The sequence below is a fragment of the Papilio polytes genome, unplaced genomic scaffold (assembly GCF_000836215.1).
Source record: "Papilio polytes unplaced genomic scaffold, Ppol_1.0 DF822733.1, whole genome shotgun sequence".
In the NCBI taxonomy this organism is placed as follows: Eukaryota; Metazoa; Arthropoda; class Insecta; order Lepidoptera; family Papilionidae; genus Papilio; species Papilio polytes.
This window is the reverse complement of record NW_013526471.1, coordinates 577,595-602,971: the sequence shown is the minus strand read 5'-3', so window position 1 is coordinate 602,971 and position 25,377 is coordinate 577,595. Positions and strand designations below refer to the sequence as shown.

Below are 25,377 nucleotides of genomic sequence, written 5' to 3'. Positions count from 1 at the left end.
ATGTCCCGCTGCCTTAGTTTTTATATTGTAGATAATATTTTTGACTTCCTCTTCTGAAACCGGCTTTAAATTTAGTTCATCATGTTCCGATATATCAACCAAGTTCATACTCTTTGTATTAAAATTTGTTTCAGGGCAAGGTGGTAAGTTCAGGAAATGATCGTTTATTCTGTCTGGGTCGTTTAGGTGATCAGGAATTGTGCTTGGCTTTATCATTATAATTGTACCAAACTGAGAAGTTTGGTTCAGTAAACTTTTAAAAAGTAACTAGTGTAATAACACTAGTACTAGTACCAATAAGTAGTAATAGCATACGTTAACATAAATCTTACTAATATTATAAATGTGAATGGATGGATGAATAATTATTAGAGTTTACCGCTTAAACGGCTAAACGAATCTCGATGTTTGCATAGACGTAGTTCATAGTATAGAAGAATACATAGGCTACTTGCTTTTGTTTTCTTAAAACCGTTCGGACGGAGTTGCGGTTAAAATCTAGTTCTTAGTAATAAGTAAATTCAGCTTACCTTACAGATAAGTTTCATCCACATTCTACTTTTCAATAACGTCGGTAATATCGGGCGTTATGAATTTTCATTTGGCCGAGCCAGGAACGTGGTACGTGCCTCAAATATGTTATGGCATGCTGAAGAAAAAATGCCAAGAATCCACACCGCGCATTAAATATAAATATCTCGAATTTGCGGCACCCAATATGCGGGGAACGTAATACTGGATATTTTCCTTTATCAAATGAAAAATATGAAGACTTAATATGCTCTTGTTTGGAATATTCTTACACGCACGGGGTAATAACCGCTGTAACTAGCGTTAAAACTTTTAAGGTACATTTACATCGTAGTAAATCCATGTAATAAGGCTTTAATAATCTAGTTTCTATATTTTTATAACGATTCTTATAAACAGTGGTAGTGCCCGCTTTAACATTTCGCATGAATGGGTCGGCTCGCCCGGTGTAATACCACGACCACACAGAAGACAGGCGTGAAGTGGGAGCAATTCCGCGTCTAGTCTGATGAGCGTAGTACCGGAGGCCCAACTTTAAACCCTTTTTCTTCCTACACTTTATCTTATAAGTAAAGGACTGGAAGGGAACGTGGATTTGAAGATAGAGACGTATAGGAAAGGGAAACATCCTCTTATGTGCGTCTCCTACGTCACTTAAGGGTAGGCAACGCATTCGCTATTGCGAATGAAAACAAGAACTAATTACCGATTGTATGTTAAAAGAAATGTAAATAAAAGTTTTTTCGTTTTAGGCGGTTATTTATCATTGAAACTATTTGACGGTGTAAAATCATAAAGCAGAGTGGAGCGGGAGTTGCTCATTAATTTGACGAAGTTAGTAAACAGTTTGACTACATTATAGCCAATAAATTAACTAAATCTACGTATAAATTAAGCCGCCTTAATAATTAAGTTCGGAACGGCTTAGTAAACATAGCTAGCCCTGACTTGGAGAGTTCTTACCTGTTATTAATTGGGTCATTCTGCTATAAATATTATGCGTTATGTTTTGATTAAAAGAACCAACAACTTAAAGCAATTATTCCAATATCGTTAGTATTGTGTAATCATACTAATATTATAAATGCGGAAGTTTAGATGGATGGATGTTTGTTAAAGTTTGTAGCCTAAACTACTAAACGGATTTTGATGAAATTTGATATAGGTATAAAGGATACTCTACTCACTAGGAAGAACACATATTACTCACTTTGTTTTTTTTTTTAATTTTAAGCGGACGGAGTTCCGCGCGACAATTAGTAGTTCATAAACGTTAGTTTTCTGAGATAAATTTAGATTTAGCATATGTCAAATGGAGGTATAGGCATCTAGCAGTTTTAGATAATTTGATTACACCAATGCATGATTTAATTGTTCAGTGGTTTAAGCACTTGACTTGTAATCTACAGGTCTTGGGTTCGAATCCCGCCGTGTACCAATATGATTTTCAATTTTTCGAATTTTCATATGTACATAATTTACCCGACGTTCTTACGGTGAAGGAAAACATCGGGATGCAACCTGCACATATCGGCGAAGAAATTCAAAGATATGTATGAAGTCGACCAACCCGCACTGGGCCAGCGTGGTTGACTATGGCCTAATCACCCTAATTTAGGGTAGGCTCCGAGCACCTCGGTGGGGACATAGAGTGAGCTGGTGATGATGATGATGATGATTTAATTACGTCTGTAATACTGTTAAGTGTAAGAAATATAATATTAGTGATCATACTACATAACAACCACTAATACAACATTGATAGACATAGAAGATGTGAATTTAAGTATACTTTATTCTTATAGCGAAGAGATTCAAGTGTAATAGGATAAAGTTTTGACAGTTATGCAAAATATTTGATAGTGTAGTGTCGGGGTGCCTGCTAGCATGCTTACAATATTAATGTCGTAGTATGCGCAGACTGGAATGCCTGCCATGTAAGCTGTCGTGTTAGATGACGCAGTTTCACTCGTGTCAGATATTTTAATATCCTATAAGAACTTTGACTTCGAAAAATCTCACTTAAATTATGTTCAAAGATGATCGTAGTCCAACGTTTTATTAACACATTTGGAGAATACTTCGTATTAATTAAATATCTCTTATTGTCAAATACAGTTTTTTTTTCATATTAATTAATAATTGAACATTTCTAAATTGTCTTTTCTTTCACAGGTGCGACCGTCAGCAAAACAGACGACCTAAAATCAAATCAAATGTGTAGATGTAGAAATTTAACAATAAAATCAAGAAGCCCGAAGATGAAGAGGCGATCGCTGCCGACCGTCCGCGAGGAGAGCCGCGGGATCAGCTTGTGCAACAGTGATTTAGTAATCTACGTAATGGTGACGGCCACTGCCGTGTTCAGTTATGTGAACAGTTTGAATGGTGACTTCGTACATGACGACATCCCCGCGATAGTAACCAATGGTGATGTCGTCGGCACCAATTCCTTGAAGCAACTTCTGCTGAACGACTTCTGGGGTACACCGATGTCGGACCCTAGTAGTCACAAATCGTATCGACCGCTCACCACACTTTCTTTTCGGTAAGTAACATATACAAAAGTGCCACAAGACATGTGTTATGTCTGAATGTATGTTTTCTTGAATTTATAAAGATCTTTTCATATATCATATCAGCGAGTGTTATCTGAACGCATGGAAGGACCAGTGTTAACGAGGATATAACATGCTGGAAGTTGGACGAGTCATGCTATTTTCTTCCAAACGATTACCGTTGGACTTTCGCAACCTTTAGATAACATATAGCTACGTCATCAATTAGTTAACCTTCTAAAATAAGTATATCCCTCTAGTTGTTACAGAATAATCTACCATAACACTTAAGGCCTAATACTGAAACGAAATTAACACTTCACTTCGTTAGTGCCGCTTGCATTGACGATATCCTAATGAAATTTGAAGTAAAGGCGTGGCCTTAACATTTAAGATGCTGTTAATTATTTAAATTTAGTTTCAGTATTCGGCCGTTAATCAGTATAAATATGCAAGATAACTTCGCTACTAAGAGACACACACATAAGTTTCAAACAGATAAACTCAAAAACTACGGTGCAGATTTTAAAATTTCTTTAACTATTGAAATGCTACATTATACCTGAATAACATGCCGGTTATTTTACATCAGCCTCTTCTAAAATATAGCTTAACAAATAAATATTCGTAATAGATGTATACTCCTCTCCCATCTTAAAGTCACACATAAATATTCCGCGAGGCAAGTCTATTCATCACCGCGTGTGCGGACAACGAATTTAATATATCAACCTGAATAACGACCACTTATAAATGCTGAAATAACACATTTTCTATATTATTATGCCATAATAGTAAGCTTACTTACATTGAAAAGAAAATGTGAATTTAACAATTTTATTCAAATGACTTAATACTTGTAGATTCTATGCATTTTTTTAGATTTTAAAACTGTTAAGTCATATAGTTCGTCTTATAAGAAGAGTACAGAATAAAAATTAAGATTAATTGAAAATATTGAAATTTTACTGGACCTAGATTATGTTTCAACTGACATATTAAGAGGTGTTTATTTATTACTTCTTGTCGGTGTTAATATCGTACTAAATGCGAACATGAAGACTGTATTAGTGGCATAGGCAGAGACATGTTTACCTTTCCAACGACATTCGAAATATATTATAAATCGCTAAGGAAAGTCGCGGGCATTAGCTAGTGTATGTTAGTATATGCGATACTATGTGACGTGTAGGAGGGTAGCAGATAGCAGCACCTGTGGGCGCTAATAAATTACGATAACGCCGCCGCCGTTCACCCACAAAGATTCACTCTTATCTCGTACAATTCGCACTTTTGCAGGGACACGCTCGCACTGGTGGGGGAAATAAATCTGTTAATTCTACTCTAGCGCATTTAATGCTATCGTCAGCTATGATAGGGGTTAAGAATAATAAATTAACACACTGAAAAAGGTTTAACCTCAAGGTGAAAACATTTGGAACTTTATTACAAGGAAATTCGTTTAAATACTTGTTTTTATTATACCTGTTTTTTAACATTAATGTTGATGTATCTTTAATTATCTTGAAAGCTTCATCTAAAATGCTTACAAGCGGATAACACAACCTTGACACTAAATTGGTTTCGTAATTAATTTGTGTTATGGCTTCTTACGTTATATTCGACACCTCAGTATATTTGGATAATATTCAATAATTATTGGGATTGATTTATTACGAAATATAGATTATTAATAATTCAATGTTCAAATGTAATAAGACGTTATGCATAGCAATTTCTAAAGCCGATTTACGTTCATTGTTACTCAGAAAACAATAGAATAGCGATTGTAATTATGTTATAGATCGGTCGATAGAGCTTAACCTCAGTGTAATGTACCGTTCAATGATTTACAATTCAATCTATATATATATATAGTTATGGAACATAATACTCTATTGTTTAAATTAATCCTATCGTTATACTTAATACTAACCTAACTCTCTATTACAGTTCTATCTTGATTAAAGTTGGTTTCCATGGTGAACGCAAACGAACTACTCGGAATTGACTTCGCTTACAGTAGCTTGAGATACAATGTATACTATGCTGTAGCTAAATACCTCAATACTATTATAATAATATAAATGCGAAAGTTTAGATAGATGGTTGGATAGACGTATTTTTGTTAGAGTTTGTAACATAAACGGCTGAACCGATTTCGTTACAATTTAGTATAGATGTAGAGGATAGTCTTTAAGAATACATGGGCTACTCACTTTTGTTTTTTTTTTAATTCCAGAGTCCGGAGTTCCGGACAGAGTCGCGGGCGAATGCCAGTACAAAAATGGTTATGTCTCTTAAATGTGAATGACTAGCTGGTCCCGTGCGACTTCATCCGCATGAAATTATAAAATGTTTATTTTATTTCTCTAATTGTCAATTACAAAAGTCAAAATTACCGTTACCATAATATCTTTGCTTCCTTAATGTTGGCAGCTTTTAGTTTATAGTCCCTTCCCACTTGAAGTTTTATTTTTATTACCCCCTAAGTTTAATAGCGTGAAAATATATGATATAACCTGAGGCATGTCGTAGGGCTTTGTGTTGGAGATATAATTATTCAAAACTATGCTGTGATTGCCGACATCCTACGCCATGGAATAGTGGGTGTAGAAATATAGATATGAATTATTAGTTACAAGACGTCGGTACCTCTATCCATAAAGTGGCGACAGCTAACTTAGAAGTATTCACAAAGCGAGACAAGAGCCCAAAACTTATAAGTTTGCTAGAGAATATGAAAACAAACACGTAAGCAAGTGAAATCGGATTACACGGGGGGGCTTTTCTGCAAAAACCAATAGGTCTGGAACGCCTCTGGGACGGTCCCGTAATCTTATTAGGGATGCGTGAGCGTACTACTGAAACCACTGGGCGCGTTGCGTTTAATTTATAATACTTTAGTGTGCACTCAATAAACAATTGAATAACGTTAAATACAAAAATATGTAATTAAAAAAATATTATAATACATGTAATAATTGCAATTATTATGTTTTAATCGTTAGAACTTACAAATAAAAAAGTATTTACATTCGGTTAGAACTCCAATCAACCTAGAGTGTTTTTGTAGTCTTATATTGATATAAGCTTATGCTCTTAGGTGTTTTAACTCTAAGATAACTTTGATTAATTAGACGTATATTAAAAGTAAGATTAATAATCGTATTAAGTTATTGAAAAGATAACTTAATTCGCATAAGATAAGAGAGAAAATAGGTAAATACATAATTGATATGCCTGCGGAATCCCTTGTGAATATACCTTCGTTTGGTTAGCTTTGGTAGAACATTTTCTTATACGAATGGATAAAAATCCACCCGTTTCTCCCCTACCCATTCCATACGAATGTGAGAGCTTCGTCTGCTGCGACATTATTGATAACTGTGGCGTGTGAACAGGACCGTCAATGTTACGGTTATAGTTCCATGGACTACGGAACTTTGTCATTCAACTTGACAACGCGTAAAGTTTTCGTCGCCAACATTGTTGGGAACTTGTTTCAATTAGATCTGCGGTATTCAGGTCGAATTATGTTGATTCGCTTGATGACGGAAAAACTACTTCTCGTAGTTTATTATTTATTAGTACTTTTAATTACTATAATTATATGGGTTATATATTTTATTCAATATATGCATTACTTTTTCAATAAATCTAGTATTCATAAATAAAGAAAATACAATTCTTTACGTTACTTTACGCAACAAAACGAAAAAATATTGTAGTTGAATTTGGTGAGAATTGAACTCTCTTTAGTATTTTTTATGTATGTACATTTACTTCTATTCTTCAACGTGGAATTATTAAAAATTGTGTGAAAGTTATACCATAATATACAATAACCAGAAACTATATCCTGACTTCAACTAAATCTAGCATTAATTTCCAAGCTGCAAAACACAGAAAGAACAAAAGGTTGCGGTAGAATAAAGCAAAATTCTTGGAGACTCATATCCATTTCAAATGTTTCAATTATAGTAACTACAGAGCGCTCGGGAGCGGGAACAATAAGATCAATTGGGCTTCGGAGCGTAATTACAGAGCCGATACGCCGGGCTAATAACTACTGGCAGCGGACCAATTGCTGGCAAATTATCGATATTGTTCCACAGGCCTAATGTTTTACAAAATGTTATATCCGAGCTGGTGCCATGCTCTAATGATCCATAATAAGCATTGATAATTTATCCCAATTCGCTATGGTGTTTTGAATTTATGCAGTCATTGTAAAACATGAGTTGACAATAATCAATAAGTATAGACAAATAACAGGATTTATAAAATTAATATTTGGGAATCCTGAAAATGATGTAGCATCAGTTTAAGGACAAAAAAGAAAATGTTATAATACAATCGTAAGTTATGGCCTACTTACGATCACGTTGGCCACTTGCCCAGTCGAGACTTATTCGAGGGGACGTGTTTTTGTCTGCGTTACGAACGCTTTCGACACAATTTCGTTAAGTGGCAGCGTAAGGTGGAAGGTCATTATTTACATTTCAATAGCAATTACTTTCAAGAACTCTATTACTATCTAACGTCAGATCTTCTGGCGTTAATTAAGTTAACTTTTAAAAATCGTAAAATATTTGATATTATTTCAGAGTATTCAGAATGGAATTTGTCATACTTCATACTAAAAGTGGTAGTGCCCGCTTTAACATCTTAGCACTAATGGGCCGGCACGCCCGGTGTAATACCACGACCACACAGAAGACAGGCGTGAAATGGAAGCAATTCCGTGTTTCGTCTGATGAGTGTGGTGCCGGAGGCCTAATTTAAGTCCCTTTCTCTTTACCACCCTTTTCTTATAAGGAGGGATTGGGAAGAGGAAGTGGATTTGACGGTGGAGGAGATGCATAGGAAGGGGAAATATGCTCTTTATGTGCGTTTCCTCCTCCGTCGTATAAGGGTACGCAACGCATCTGCAATTGCGGATGTCTATGGACAGCGGTCGCTTCGCCATTTTGGCGATATCAGGTGGCCGCTTGCTCGTTTGCCATCTTATGTTATAAAAAAAAATAATGGATGGATGTTTATTAGAGTTTGTAGCCTAAACGGCTGAACGGGTTTAGATGAAAGTTGGTATAGATGTAGAGGACAGTCTGGAAGAATTTCAGATTAGTCATTCTATTGAAGTCAATCAAAGCATTTAGAGTTTATTTTGTCAGATTCTTAATTCTGATAATGACAATTTCAATCTGATGACACTAAAGATGTTTCTTTATACAAAGCTCGACTAATGATGGAGATGACATTTCGTGGCAATTAAAATCCCCAGCGCCCATTCAGGTGGCGAGCGATTCGTCACGAGGAAGTTTATGGAGTAATAAGTGACTTAGATTGATGCAGGCAATTTGTTAGAGGCAGCGTCTCTCGGATATACGACTACTGTAATATCGAGATAGTCGCAACCAAACGAATGATAATAGTATAATTTCGTAATACCAACATTCTCGTTATATTCTGAAGTTATTACTTAAAATCGTACTAAATCGTTTAGGACTCCTATTTTTCAATTATGTTTTATGAAGCATGACTTAAATTATATAAGTCTACGCTTTTTTAATCAAACTTTATTGAGGCTAGACTTGAAAAAAAATGCTGGCAATAAAAAAATAAGTGAATCATTCCATGACGTTTATAAAATTATTTTAAACTTAACTTTCAGAGTGCGAGACAGTGTGGAGAATTTTCATCTAAACCTTTAAATTAATACATTTATTTGATAAGCTAAAACGTGATACTGAAATTGTTTTAATTGAACTACGTAATCTTATTTACATGACTTTTATTGGTATAGTTTTAAGCAACATTCTAAAAGAAAAGTCTTATAAAAGAGATCACAAGGGTGCCTTAATTTTGCCCTCGGTTACCACATGCTGTGCCTTAACAGATCATAATCTATTCTCTCAAGTTGCTAGCGAATTTTTAAAGACTGCTGTGTTTGACGTCTCTAGTCACAGTGGAATCTTTATCTTAAAACGGTTTAAAGTAGACCAATATAGGAACTGATTTTTTTTTTACTTTGATAAATCAATGGCAGAGGTAGTAAAGAATATTAAGGCTTGGTGGTACCGGCTGTCTTATATGTGTAAAGATATCCAATGTAATGCATTTTAAGTAAAAAAAATAATTGTAATGACTATTAACAATTTCATTTTATATAGCTGTTGCTCGCGACTTCGTATGCGTAAAATTTAGTAAAAATGTGGCTTATGTTACTCAGTGATAGCATAGCTCTTTAAAGGTTCAACGATTTTTAAAATTAGCCCAGTAGTTATTTTATTACTTCAATATATACAATAATCCAAAAACACAAATCTTTCCTCTTTATAATATCAGTATAGATAGGTCTAAAAAACTATTCCCTTTGATTTCCCAAGGTACAGGTTAATCCTTATCCCGGAACTTAATCCTATCAATTTACTTCATATTACCTTTTCAAGGATCACTAATTTGGTTCAGAGTACGGTCAATGTATCTAACAGGTAATAGTTAAACTTTTATATATATACTTCATATCGAAACATAAAAAAACTATAAACTTTACCACACGATATTTGATTGATATTCTAAGAACAATTTAACAAATAAAATCTATGTTATTTTATAATAATTAGGTTTTCCATTGGTTGAAAAAATTTAAACATTATCAGCTTCTAATGTTTTATACAGTACTAGCTTTCGCCCGCGACTCCGTCCGCGCGGAATTAAAAAATAACATATACAAGTAGCCTATGTGTTCTTCCAGACTATCTACATCTGTAGCTAATTTTATTGAAATCCGTTCAGCCGTTTAAGCTACAAACTCTAACTAACTGTATGAAAGTATGATTAGTATGACTTCAAAAATATTTTTTTATCCTAAACATATCACGTTAATAAAGAGAAGAAAGTTTTTACATGAGTTATTTTCATACAATAAATAAAAAAATAAAGATAATAAAATAAAACATCTTTATTATTGTCATAAAAAAATAGAATACAGTTTCTTGTATGTTATATAGTATTTTTTACACTTCGGACATTTACTAATATGCACTATACGTGATTACAAAGCTTCTCTAAGTTGCTTTCTTGCAGTTTTGCTGTAAATTGTTTATGCAGTCAATATTTATGTATGCTATCGTCAGATAAGAAGCGAGTTGAGACGATACTTCTTAGACTTGTAACACTTACCACAACCTAAGTAATATGGTAAAGTTCGCAATAATCCGGTTGCTTACGAATTTAATATTAGTAAAAAAAACAATTTTAGTTGTATGCCACATAACCAGCTGACAGAATTAAAAAAACTTAATTTTGAACTGTCTAGATAGAAGTCTAGAAGATATAAACAATTCATTCATTCATTAATATTTAGACTTTTATAATGTGAGAATTAAAAAGTGAGTTATAACATCTAACTTCGCTGTTAGAGTTTTGTGTTAAGTCTCTTATTCAAATAAAAAAAAAAGTATAAGATCCTTTTATGTACAAGCCCTACATATTATTGACCCTAACCATTACTTACTTCGTGGTCCTGTAATGTAATGATAAACTTTTGAAGCCCTTGACAATACCCTTTTAATTGCTTTTATCGATGTAGAATCTAGAACTTATCTACTGTTATAAATTTAGAGTAATATGGCTCTTAATTTTGTTGAATATTTTTTACCATTGTCTAACCGTATTATTTCATGAAATATAAATCGTATGTAAAAGTCAAAAAGAAACATAGTTGAGCTCAAACAAAATGCTATACTCTATTATTCTTACATTTTACAAATCTAGACAACCCTCTTTGAAGATAATCTCAGTCAAATGCACAACATAAACATGGATTTAAGTATTGGACTGAGAATGGAGACGTTTTTGCGACGGACTAAGGGAGAAAAAAACAGCAATGAGTTGCAGTAAAGTAAGCCAAGCAATAACACAAACGTTCTTGTGGAGAATATTTTATTTAGTGGGCCGCCTTTGCTTTCTAAGCGGGGTCGGGGACAGTAATAAAAATATTATATACCTAAGTGCTTTGCGGTCCTCTGCTCTACAACGTTGGTACAAGTTAAAAGAGTATTGCGATTCTTAAATATCGCTAGATTTTAATAATTATAAAACGATTTATGTTATGTTGAACAATAAGAATCTATCCAAGAATGTGTACATTAGAGGAAGTTTGAAAGTAGCACCAGTGGTGGAGAAATTGAGAAGCAAAAGGTTAGCGTGGTATGGACATGTTATGCGACGAAATGATGGGGACATAAACCAGAAAGTGTTAAGATTGAATGTGGATGGCTACAAAGGAAGAGGAAGACCGAAGAAAGTATGGATGGATTGTGTGAAAGAGGATATGCTTAAGAAAGGAGTGGATTCAGATATGACGGCTGATAGAGATGTATGGAAGAGCAGCACATACTGTGCCGACCCTCCATAAGGGATAAGGGCAAGTGGATGATGATGATGATGAATAAGAATCTATCCTACGTGTAGAATGAAGAAAACATTCTTTCTTTTTGCAATCAATTATTGTACAAGAAGTTGTTCCGTTTTATTTATTTATTGTAATTAATTTATACAAAGATCTATACAAAGAAAAAACAATAAGTACCCCTTCGGGCGTCCAATTTAACTTATACATAAAAAATGCAGGCTCTATACCGCTTACACAGTGGTTCGGCCGTACTGTCCTCAGCTAGGGCATTGCCATCTCAGAATTACGATAGAAAAATACTTGACGTGTAAATAAAAATAGCTTGATTTAATAAACGCTTAAAGCTTTTATCTTGGACCAATCGGGTTTCAAGTACAGTAGATAGCCTCGACTTTATCCCTTATGCTCAGATACCGCTCCCGTTTAAGTTTGCCTTCGGTTTTATTACGGAAAGGTATCTTGATATAAACATTATTTAATGTAACATACATCTGGGTGCATTTGTAATTTATATATCCTTTGTCTTATGATTTTAAAATTATTTAGTTCTATAAATATACGAGAATGTAACTTTAACTAGAATTTTATCTCAACTTCTTTGAAACTTTTATAATCTTCTAAAAGTTGAATTCAATGTATTTGGAGTTAACTCTCGCTTTTAACTCTCTTTTTAATAAAGTTATGACTGCAGAGAAATAAGATTAAAATTTAAAACGACATAAAAGTTAAATTGTGGAAAATTTAAAATTAGGTATTTGTAGTAGGACAGATTTTTAAACTGCAGTTATCTATAGCTATCATTTAGAGTATTTTAATTTGTAACTTTGCTTTAGAAATAAAACACCCATCACTTGAAACACACATTTAATTCTATAAAATAAAATAGCAAAGTTCCACACGAGCTTTTTAAATAACAGCGTCATTTCCTAACTGCTTTATACATTTATGACCGTTCACGATAAGTGTACTTTACAACAGATCCATGCGAGTAAATCAAGTGGGATTTTATTCTAGGCTAGAGCACGGACTGTACGCTAAACCTAATAGTTTGAATTATACATTTAACCGTTGCAATAAAGTCGATGAGTCGTGGTCGGGAAATCCTGCGGGATTGCACGGAACAATAAAATACATATCAAGTGCTTATGCTACGGGTTTTATTCAGAAACTAATTATTAAATATGTATCGAAATTGGATCTTGTATTCTATACTTTCGGTACTGGTTAAAAGGGAATTGTAGAATAGATATTGTCTCGTATTTGAACATAATAGAAATAGCTACTGGTATTTAGCTTGAAGATGTTTAATTAGTTACTGGTGAGATATGTATGGTTTTGTTAATAGTGATGTTCGTATGTAGCTGTCGCTAGTGATGACCTTAATCTATACTAATATAGTAAAGCGTAAACACACACTTCTTTGTTGCCTAATATGTCAGCTGTTACAACATATTTTTACATAGTTATTTCATTAATAAAAAGCCCTACACTTGTGTCACGCTTTAGGCAATATATTTTCACGCCATTATACTTAGGTGATAAATATTTTGGATAAAAACCATAATGTGGGAAAGAGACCATAAGTTGCTGCCAACATCAAGGAAGCAAGGTTGTCATCATGTCATGTCATTTCGATATTAGTAATTGATAATTTGACAAATGTAAATAATAAAACAAAATTTTCATAATTTCATCCGGATGAAGCCGCACTGGAACAGCTAGTCGATCATAAGATTTAGACGAATTTAGACGATGGTACGACATAACTGAGAAGCCTTCTGTATTTGAAAGGTGATAAGAAGATGTAATCTTGGATTTAACATTGATATTGCTATGACTAGAATGAAAAACATAACCTAAATTAAACGGCTTCCAAATTATTTAGTTCTCATCTTAGGTTGGTGTGGTGTTGAACTCGTTGATACAAAATTTCTATACATTGTACATTTAAAAAAAAATTAAACCATTTAAATAACATTCGTGTTGCCTCGTTGTAAAGAGGGAAAAATCTGACAGATAATAAGTATCACGATTGTTGTAACAAAAGTTGTAATAATTTTTATTGCGTGTCGTCGTCACTTTTGCACGCGAGTGTACCGAAACTCAGTTATAAGTATGGAGCACGTGAAAGCGATAAAACAGGCATTGTAAAGAAATCACGACGGAGGCGTTGCGTATAGGGAACGATATAATATAATGTCTCTTTTACGGCTGCAAATAAAACAAGTTTTATGAAATCCGTAACTTGGGTACGTGCTGGTGGCGCTTAACTGCCGCGTTATCGCACGTTTTAATATAAACGTGTAATTGAGAGAATGTTCCTGCGAGTTGATGTGACCGCTGAACGCCGTGCTGACAAAATACTACCAATATTATTGTAATTTTCGCACCAATAAAATCTGACGACACAATAGTCAAATGTATTAAGTGTTTTTACAGAGAACTGTATATGCTTTGGCCATGTTTTGTCATTAGATAATATCAGATAACTATTCAAATAGAACATCCAATTATTTAACAGTGGTAGAGCCCGCTTTGACATCTTCGCACGAATGGGCCGGTTTGCCCGGTGAAATACCACGACCACATAAAAAACAGGCGTGAAGTGAAAGCAATTTCGCGTTTCGTCTGATGAGTGTGGTGCCGGAGGCCTAATTTTAGTCCCTTTCCCTTTCCACCCTTTTCTTAAAAGGGAAGGATGGGAAGGACAAGTCGATTTGACGGTGGAGGAGACGCATGTGAAGGGTAATGTCCTCTTTATGAGCGTCTCCTCCTCCGTCAATCAAGGGTAGGCAACGCATCAGCAATTGCGGATGTTTAGGGGCAGCGGTGGTTTTCCATTTCGGTGGATTCAGGTGGCCGCTTGCTCGTTTGCCACCTTATATTATAAAAAAAAGAGCGATCGTTTTTATATTGGGGTTGCAATCAATTTTATGTAGAAAAGTATAAGATAATAACTCATATAGGATTAAAGTTTGAATAATGTAACAATTGGAACTTATTTCGCTTATATATTTAATCTGTATAACACTGAGCTCTCGCAGAACAATGTTAAATTAAGTCGAAACATTTGCAGATAAGGATAAGATAGAAGCGCTTATTTGAGAGATAATATTATGTTACAGTTGATCGAGGGAGCCGCATGAAAGCTCGAGCAATTACGATCGCATGCCGGCCCACAATTAGATTAGCGTTGTACCGTTTTACCAAAATTTCAAACGAAGATATGTATCGAAATTTACTAGAACATACCGATGTTTAAATTAATTTTATTTATTGAGTAGCTGTTTTCGTCACTTTAAATTAAAATAATAAAAACATAGACTATTTACAAATTGATAACGTAGTTTTTTTAATGGTGAAAGATTTTTTTGAAATCTGCTTCGTACTTTTTGACATATTTCAATACGTACAAAAATACAATTTTCTCTTTATAACATCAGTACAAATTATTAATACGATACGTAAAGCAGCTTAGCATCACAATAGATTGAGAAATTAGGTAGAATAAATTCGGTTATTCAATCTGAGTCTTTTGTATACTTCTACGAAAAAATTATAGATTTTGAACCTATTTTGCTTATCAAAAGTATTTTGAGCTTATATAACCAATTCGTTTGCTCTAAATTAAATTGTTTTAAGAATCAAAATAGCAATAAAAATCCTAAGTTTCATTTTTGACCTCACTTCTGTACCATTTTGCGGTTGCGGGGGAAATTTCTAGAAACAATACAAATGCCGATACAATAATTTTTATATCTAATGACCAATCCATTTGCTATATTTTGTGTGATAAAAATCAAATAGAAAAACCGAAATTTCGTACCTTTCGCCGTAAACTATCTTTGCTACGTAAATAATTTATATCTTTCGTGTTTAAAACAAGGTAATTGAAAACAAACATTCAGAAAAACTGTATAAAAGTAATCAGATATGTGTGCTTTTACACAATTGAAAGCATGTGGCTCTGCTTGACTCTATTGGCCATTTTAGAATATTTTATTGCTTATTCGTCTATTAAATAAATTAAAAATTATATTTTTTTTTATTTATTTACCGTTACTAATATAAAATAACAATTTATCAAGTATCAAAGCCGCTTTCATTTCGAGCTATACAAAATTTAACAAAGCGCGGCTTCCAGCAAAGAACATCCATTGGATCTAATTCGACGTCAATTATGCCTGACAAATGGTACCACTCGGTACGGATATTTCACTGCGATACTAATAATTATATTCTAACAAAGATAAACTAAAACTAGTCGCATTAAAACTATGATTATTTTTAATAGTACGATTTTCTTAATTACTTTTAAAGCGTATTGATTTATAAGATTAGTTAGTAAAATGTTCGTTTAATTACACGCTAACGGCATCTATAGACCGCTTCAAACAATCCACTGATTGTCCTGTTTACTTTTGATAGCACTAATAGTATCTGGCAAGTTTTGTTGTAATTTGTGGATATTTCATTGCCTAACAAGTTTATTCCTTACAATAATTTTGCTTGTAAACCTTTCGACTTTGTTTTAAAAATCATACTAGTTAGTTCATCCAAGTATATGCTACCAATTTAAATGAAAGCCCTTACGTTTTCAAGGAAAGTGGGGCAGTAACATTTAATTTGTCCGTGTTTGTTTACTGGCTGAGTTATATTCATTCTGGTAGAGTAGAGCCTGTAAAACACGCAGCTCCTCACGTTTTTGGGCGTTCGTTTCGAGTCAGGATCAAAGATTTATACGGGGCTTATGTATCAAGGGAGTTTCTTGCCAAGAATCTAATTACTTGAACAAGCTATTTTATAAGTAAGTTAGCGTTTGCTTTGGATTTATTATTGAGAGCTTTTGATATCTATTTTTAATCTTATTTACAGTAATGCTTTATAATAAGTTCGAAGTAAATTATATGAGTAAGTAGTCAAAGGATCGGAATAAATAATTATGGCAGTCTCTTTTTTTTATAACAACTACTGGCAAGTGATGGCTACATGAGATAACGTTAACTAGCATGCTAGTACTTGGTATTCAAGTAGCTATTACCACAATTGATTTTAATGTTACTGGCATGTATGTAAAGCAATATATGCTATCTATACTAATATAATAAAGCGTAAACACACACTTCCTTGTTACCTAAGATGTCAGAAATCACAGCATATTTTCGAATAACTCTTTTTTTAATAAAAAGCTCTACACTTACGTCACGCTTTAGGCTATATATTTTCACGCTATTAAACTTAGAGGTAAATATTTTGATTAAAAACCCTAATCTGGGAAAGAGACCATAAGTTGTTGCCAACATCAAGGAAGCAAGGTTGCCATGGTTTGACATCATGTCATGTCATTTTGACATTTGCAATTGATAATTTGACAAATGTGAACAAGAAAATGAAATTTTTATAATTCTATGCGGATTAAGTCGCATGGGAACAGCTAGTTTTGTGGTAAAGTAGTATTGCTACATTTTAATAGCCATCTCTACCAGAAAGGACTAGTATGTATAGCGTTTAAAAATATTCCCTGTTATAAAAGTCGTGTAGGTAGCTTTAACGATCACTCGAGAATGTAAAGAACACTGCGAATGTCATTATTTTAATGAAATCCTTAGTTTCCGCGCTACACTCCTGACTAAATAACGACTCTAGAATATTTACAACCCCGCATTAAAACATTATGTAGTAAATAACTGAGATATACTTTATCATTCAGAGCTCTTTGTTTCCATCAAAATAATAATGACTTCATATTTTTTACGTTGAAATTATAATTTTTAACATAAAATTACGACAGTCTGTGGTGTTTAACTAAATCTGAAGAGAAATTCAATTAGCAAACTATTATGATTTTCTTAAAAATGGTGCTATATTATTTTGTAAAACATTAAAATGTTTATTCCAATACTATAGTTTTAAGATAATACTTTCTAACATACATCAATAAAGAATAACGCTTGTCGAATCTTAGGGCGCGGTTATATTAGTAGTTAGGGCTCGCACGCCTTGAACGATATATCGAAGTCACGAGTATACGCGTTATGCAAATGTAAGGTATGCCTTACTTTTCAACTGACTCCCCGCTCGGTTACTTTACATCGACAGATCATTTTCGTTCATAGTCATATTCATAGTCATTCATAGTCGTTAGCCCGCATGCTTTATAACGACCAAGGTTATCGACTTAAACCAGCTATAACGCCCAGTTAAATTGTTCAGTTAAAACTGAGTCTGAACCGACGGTAATGAAATTGAGACTTATGCACTTACTATTTAGACTCATTATCTTAAATCCTGTAAAAAAAATAATCTATTGTAAATAAAGCCAAGTTTATTCAAATGTATTCTCGTATTTGCGGTATTACATTATTTATCATAATATTAAATACTAAAAGATACGTTTCATTTAGATGTTATAAAAGCGCTTCGTGGAAATTTACGTTCAATATAACGTTCCACTTCATTTAAACTTGTGTAATAACAAATGTAACGTGAGCGTTTCAAACGAGATTATTAATTTAATAATAATTCCTTTGACTGTAGCTACGCAGTTGGCGATGAGCCAAAGTAGAGACGCCCACTGCGTGTGACAGGGAATCCTAAGTTACGATTCTTATTCGGAAAACCCCAAACTTATTGAATTGTGTATAAATTATTCATTTTATAACAAAAGGTCCTCATCTTTAAACCCAAACAATTGACTGATGATAGTTTAGAATTTTTATCAACAAAATTTAATTACAACTATGTAATTTATTTTAGCTTTGCAAAAGTGTTTTTATAACAGCCTTTCAAGACGACTTGAATGCTGTAAGTTTTGAAAGAACTAAATAGGTTAAAACTCTCACTTTATTAGATGAAAAAAATATTTTAGCAAGGTAAAAAGATGTTGAAAAGGTTCAGTTATTCAGGTGTGCGTCATATTTCTCAGAGAGCGTATCCATTACCATCATTCACGGGGCCGACAAGCGGCCGTCATCGCGCTCTTTTCACACACTTAATTAATGAAGGAGCTCACGCGACCCTTTTTTCCATAAAGCCACTCGCGTAGAAGTTAAAAGTTAAGCGACTGATCACTGTCATATTTTGGAAAATAACCTTCTTTCGACGAGGCTTTTTTCTTTTCGTCCATGTTTTGTTATAGCCATTTGTAGCTACAAACACTGGTAGTGGTAGTGGTGGTAGTCAACAGTGGTAGAGCCCGCTTTAACATATTTGCACGAATGTGTCGGCTCGCCCAGTGCAACATAGAAAACAGGCGTGATGTGGAAGCAATTCCGCGTTTCGTCTGATGAGTGTGGTGCCGGAGGCCTAATTTTTAGTCCCTTTTCCCTTCCACCCTTTTCTTAAGAGAAAAGGATGGAAAGGAAAAGTTGACGGTGGAGGAGACGCATGTGAAGGGGAAATGTCCTCTTTATGTGCGTCACCTTCTCTGTCAATTAAGGGTAGGCAACGCCTACAATTGCGGATGTTTATGGGCAGCGGTCGCTTTTCATATCGGTGGATTCAGGTGGCCGCTTGCTCGTATGACACCTTATGTTATAAAAAAAAATACAACGTGTTAGATGACAGATTTTCTAATGGCATTGTTTAAATACGTAAGTAAGCAAGTAAGTACTTATCCGATGTTATTACGTAATATAAGATTACTAAAGTCAATTTATCCATTATCTTTAAACTCTATACTAAAGTGCAGCTGTTTTAATATTGAGCAAGTTGGAAGCGAGAATCATAGCTACGCAATACAAGCAAAATATGAGAATTTAGAGTTCGACAATATGAATCTAGAGAACCTTTTTTTTTCGACATGAAAACTGTTATTCAATACCAGAAGTTGGCGTACGATTTCAAGTTATTTTAAAGTGATATTCTGTCAGTCGCAGTAAGTTTTGACGCAATACAATCACGCGACGAGCAAATTTAATCTCTAATTAGTAAGATATCATTCGCTTGAATTCGCTTCTACCTCCCGCTGTGGGCCAAATGAGGCCTGTTTTAACAATTCCTAATTAAATTTCCTTCATGTAACTACACCCGTAATTAATTAATGTTATACCTGCAAAGTTAATTTAAACTCCTTCAGTAATTTACCGCTTTGCGTACCTACTGCTAAGGGGCCTACTTTTGTATTCGAGGAAGGATTCCTAATTAACAAAATTATAACTCGTGGTCAATTAGATTTTCAGAAGCAAAACTCAAAGTAGGTTATGTCTCATGAGATATACATATGAGAGATTTTTTAAGAATAATAAAGCGATATTTCAAATCGTTAGTAGATTGCATATTTCATATTACATTACATTTACTAAGTAATAAATATCTGTTTGTTTTTTAGTTTGTTTGTAAGATTCACTCTGGTCTGTGGGGCGGGGGCCTGTTGATCCATTACACAGGGATCACCCTAGTTTGGACACCAGTCCCCTGCCCAAGGGGAAATTAATAAACAATTTTTATATTTTTTATTTTGTATAGTTGAATATCTCCAATACTAACAATATTGAAGAGATAAATGTGCAAATATAAAGGGATGACTGAGAAAGATAGTGTATTTTGTTTGCAGCGAAGAGCGCTGTTCAACGTCGATGGAGCGGTAAATTGTTCTGAGCAATGGAAATACGAAATGTCTCAATTGTTTCTTTACAAGCATAATCGGGTACAATACTCTTTAGTACTGTAGACTGTATTATCAAAATGCTCGGGAAATTGTCTTAAGTAAATGTTAGACTGCTTATTAATAATTTTATACGAATAAAGAGACTTCACTTCATATTCATTATATAAATGTACTAGGTCCTAAGTATTTGATTTCCTACCGGATCTAGTTTGAGATATCTTAGTTACAAATTCTGAATAATAAATCTTCAATTTCTGTAAATGGGTTAAGCTTGAATAGATGTTGAATAAATTTGATTTTACATACAAAAGAAAAAAAAATAGATTACAATTATTACAATTAAATTTTTGTATAAATTTTATTTCACTCTTATATCTATAGCTTAAATTAGTTTTAATATCGCTTATGTGCATTTAATTTTATTTCTACATACAATCTTGTTTTTTAAAGATCTTTTAATAAATAATTAAATCAGGCTCTAATTATTTATCAATTTTCTTTGATGAAGATATTCCGATTTATTAAATTTAGATATCTAAAAGACATCAAATTAGTTGAGAAACTTAAGTGGATATAATGTAAACTATAAATATTTACCTAGTTTAAAATTTTATCCTTTTGGACGTTTAGGACTAGAGCCAACAGACATTTATTTCATGCAACATAGATGTTATACCAAAAAGTTTTTCTTAGCAAGTGACTTGCGCGTCATTTTGTAAGTCAGTGTCGCTTCGTACCCGCTGGTACCGACTACTCGCAGTCAAATTTTATTGTACGCTATCACGCAAGAAATGATAAAGTGCCTTCCAACAATTAAAAACAAAAACATTACGCTAAAATGTCTTAGTTGCTTGATTAGAAAAACAAGAGGGCATCGTTGGTTCAGGCACATTTGCCTTGTAATTTGCGGATCCTAGTTTCGATTCCCGCCATGTAACAAGCTTTAGGCAATACCTAATTTTTCTCCATAATTATATGTAGACGCTGATTTTTTTATAGCATAAGGTGGCAAAAGCAGCCAGAAAAAGGCGAAGCGACCGCTACCCATAGTCATTCACGGTCATAACGGATGCGTTGTCTACCCGTAATTGACAGAGAAGAAACGCACATAAAGTGAATATTTCCATTTCCTATGGGTGGATAGAAATTGCTCTTACTTTACGCTTGTCTTCTATGTGGTCGCGGTATTGCACCGGACGAGCCGACCCATTCGTTTGAAGATGTTAGAGTGGGGTCTACCAATGTGAAAATTTTCTGGGCTGGGTTGATTTTCGAACATTACCAGTCGATGCCATTTATGAGGCTTCAGTAATAATATACAAATATGAATATTATGTTAAGGAAGTATATCAAAATAAAACAGAATTCGCGTAACACGAAGCGTGTTTACATAAATAATTGTAATGTGTTTATATATTTCTTTATACTCTTTTGATCTCTTTAAGTTATTTATTTCGCTTTTGCGTTCAACATTTCTGTTCAATTCCAGTGAAGCTATAAATTGTACTTAGCGATGGAAATAAGAAACTCTTCTGTTGTTTAAAACCTTCGTCTTGTGAAATATTTCGAGCAATTCATATAAAATTTATTGATGCTTTTAGATTATAAATGTTTAGACGATTGAAATTAATGTTGTCTTTTTTTCTTTTTTTTATACCGTATTCATCTACCGTACCTTGGTTTTGATGAAACGTTACCATATGTTTGTTCCCACGAAAGTTATTGATTTAATATAGAATGTGTGGACTTGATTATATATTTAAAACTACATATCAAAGATTTAATAGCAATTTCAAAGGTGAAAAAGTCACCATAGTGATTTTATTTCATTCTTTTAATTAGTAGTCTTGATTAAAAGTATAATTTCGAAGTTTATTAATATATTATCTTAGTAATATTATAAATGCGAATATTTAAATGGATTAATGGAAATTTGTTAGAGCTTGCCGCCTTAAAGGCTGAACAGATTGCGATGAAATTTGGCATATTTATGCCAAATTTCATTTATTTCCAACGTACGGTGTCGCGATCGAAAGCTAGTTTGTTATAACAGCAGCGTTGGAGTAAAATTTCCTTAAAGGAATATTTCGGTTTTTTATTTCCTTGAAATAATACACGATTAATAAAAAAACGTACAACAAAAGAAATGATGTTACCGAGGCACCGCCTACAGCAAGTTTCCTTCAGTTGTCACGCTCCGGATCATTTGTCACGCGGAGGCTAGAGGCGGTAAAAAATGTTGAGAACCCCGCTCGCGGTTTGCCAGAATATATTTTTGATTCAGGAAACCTTAAAAATGTTGGAGGGTCACATGATCTTTGATAAATAGGTAAAAAATGAAACAAAATACGTTTCTCTTTCTTGTACGTAATTTACATTGCAAAAAGAAAATGTATTTTATTGTTACTTTGTAATACCATTACAGAATGCAAAAAGAAGTTTTAAATTCTTGTACAATACGAGCGGACGGAGACCTTTACCTAAACTATCGCACGACTGTTGTGTTGTCGCACGATTGTCGATTGTTTTGCAGCCAATTTACAGCCAAGCTTATAGAAATCAAAGCGAAATTAAACATTCGTGAAAGTTTTATAAGTGTTTCGATAGAAGTACAAAATGATAATTTAAATACGAACATCCTCGAACGTTGTGCTCAACAATTTCGAACGTTCAAATAAATTTAATATTTATTAAGCATCGGCAACAGCCAGGTACATAATAAATGACACAAGTTGGCTTGGCCGGTGTTCCCAGAAACGGGTATTGTTTTGTATCGTTCATGTTTCTGGAATATACAAATTAATTTGATGTCATTGGCAATAAAATGAAGCTCCGGTATTTATGACTAACCTTTACAGGTTCCATAAAACATTATTTAATACAAAACATTTAATTTATTATACTTGATTTATCTATCTATACATGTAATAAAATTGGAGTGTCTGTTTGTAATATAAAAAAAAATCAGATTTCGGGAAGGTGATGTATTTGAGTTACTAATAACGAAAATCGCATTTAAAAAATGTTTGCCTGTCTGTCTGTCCACAAGTAGCGTTTGTTCCGGGTAATCTCAACCTATTTCGACAGGACTTTTATTGAAGGGTGGCTGGCATAGACAGCTTATTATAGGGTACTTTTTTATCTTAATACCTATATAATAGCTAGTTTCTTAATATACTTTGTGATATAATTGAATAAGTAATTAACATTATACTATTAACGGATACCTATAATAAAAAATCATTTAATAATTTCCCGTCGACTTCTCCACAGTAAAATTCTCAACGTATTTGTTCGCCACAAAGGATATAACTCGGTCCGGGACTGACCACAAATGGACAACAAAATTATATAGCGTTGTTTCCATGTCCACAACATGGCTTAGATATTTCAAACCACTTGGTTTTGTTGTCTATAACTGTGGTTATGTTTTAGTCAACTATCTCTTATGGATAACATGATTGCCAGATATTAGCAAAATAATTGTGTTTGAGGTTAGTTTAGAAGTAAAGAATAGTTATAACCTCTTGCATGTAGTATCATATAACTGCTATTAATTAACAAAGAAAATATGTATTGAATCATTTTTTTTTTATATTTTTTTTTATAATATTAGGTGGCAAAGGAGCAAGCGGCCACCTGAATCCACCGAAATGGAAAGCGACCGCTGCCCATAAACATCCGCAATTGCAGATGCGTTGCCTACCCTTCAATGACGAAGGAGGAGTCGCACATAAAGAGGACATGGTCTCCTCCATCGTCAAATCCACTTTTCCTTCCCATACTTTCCTCTTAAGAAAAGGCCGGAAAGGCAGAGGGACTAAAATTAGGCCTTCGGCACCACACTCGTCTGACAAAACGCGGAATTGCTTCCACTTCACGCATATTTTCTGTGTGGTCGTGGTATTACACCGGGCGAGCCGGCCCATTCCATTTGCTGTAAATAAAAAGTACAACTATTGTCAAATGAAAAATAAGACCCTTTATTACACAAAACATTATTTTTCATTAAAATAGATTAGTTATCAAAAATGTCTTTTTTACTGCGAAAAGTTTAATGATAGTTTTGATGTCGTGACAAAAATGTGTAAATTGGCAAGTTATAAGACTGTCCGGGGAAGGGGAAGGGAGGAGTGGAAGGGGAGGGGAGGCTGCTACACCAAGGCAACATTAACGTACTGAATAGATTTAGGATGTCATTTTGTTCGCAAAGTGTCGTTCGCCGTGCCTGCCAGTGCCGAGTCGCGGCACAAATATTATTTCTGTACGTGGCCATTTACTGTTGCAAATCACGCGAATATTTACCAATCGTATTTTACGTTTAAAATAATAAAAATCGCAAACCATTTTAATGGTTTTACGTTTATCGGAAATGTAACAGTTGTTTCCGTAAAGCAATCTCTAAAAAATAAACATAGACATGATTTTTACGACGGCAATTTTTCCGTAAACTTTTTAAGGATAGGAACGTCAAATTTTGATATAAATATTAACGGGAGTCTACGCTTACGTGTTATTGATTAATAAATAATTGGTTAATTGGTCGTGAGGAGACTCAGTTAAGTATTATGCCCGGTAAGGAAAAGTAAGGAGTATCTTTGATCGCGATTCAACGGCTGATGAAAACGGTTACCGCATACAGTTAATATGGCATGCGTGATCAGAAAATATTTCGCGCAACATAAGCTGTCGCTAACGACTAAAATAACTGCCCTTAATAATTACTAGCTTTCGCTCGCCATTCCGGTCGCGTGGAATTAAATTAACAAAAGTGAGTAGCCTATGTGTTCTTCCACACTATCTTCTACATGTATCCAAATTTCATCGAAATCCGTTCAGCCGATTAGGCTACGAAATCTAACAAACATCCATCCATCTAAACTTTTGCAACAAATATTAGTATGAAAGTATGATGTAAATCTCACAATCTTACTTCTTAACTAAGCAACTGTATACTACTACGAAAACCCTTTGGATAAAATGACCTTCGTTAGCTAGAAACTAACATGTGGTAGGTAAAATATCCGTAGCAATGGATTTCTGTGAGTTATGAAAGTGCTGGCCGTGCGGGTTGTGGTACAGGAAATATTGTTGCTGCGATGTAGCCCGAGGGACTGAACCGGGAATCGAGCCTTTCCGCATATATATAAATATAATCCCTGATACTTTAATAATATATGTAAACATTTAGATATAGCCATTTAAGAGCGTGCTTTTGACTAAACTATTGTACAACTGTTGTGCGGTTGCCGATTGTT

The 25,377-nt window shown here is 33.9% G+C and overlaps 1 protein-coding gene across 1 annotated transcript in view; it reads left to right on the top strand.

Annotated features, from left to right (window-relative positions):
* The window catches only part of LOC106105826 (transmembrane and TPR repeat-containing protein 1-like), a 79,727-nt gene that overhangs the window by 32,767 nt on the left and 21,583 nt on the right, over positions 1–25,377 (top strand). The window contains exon 2 of the mRNA XM_013286287.1: positions 2,707–3,079. Within this exon, the coding sequence (XP_013141741.1) occupies positions 2,748–3,079 (332 nt within the window). The 5' untranslated portion in view covers positions 2,707–2,747. The remainder of the gene's footprint in view (positions 1–2,706; positions 3,080–25,377) is intronic.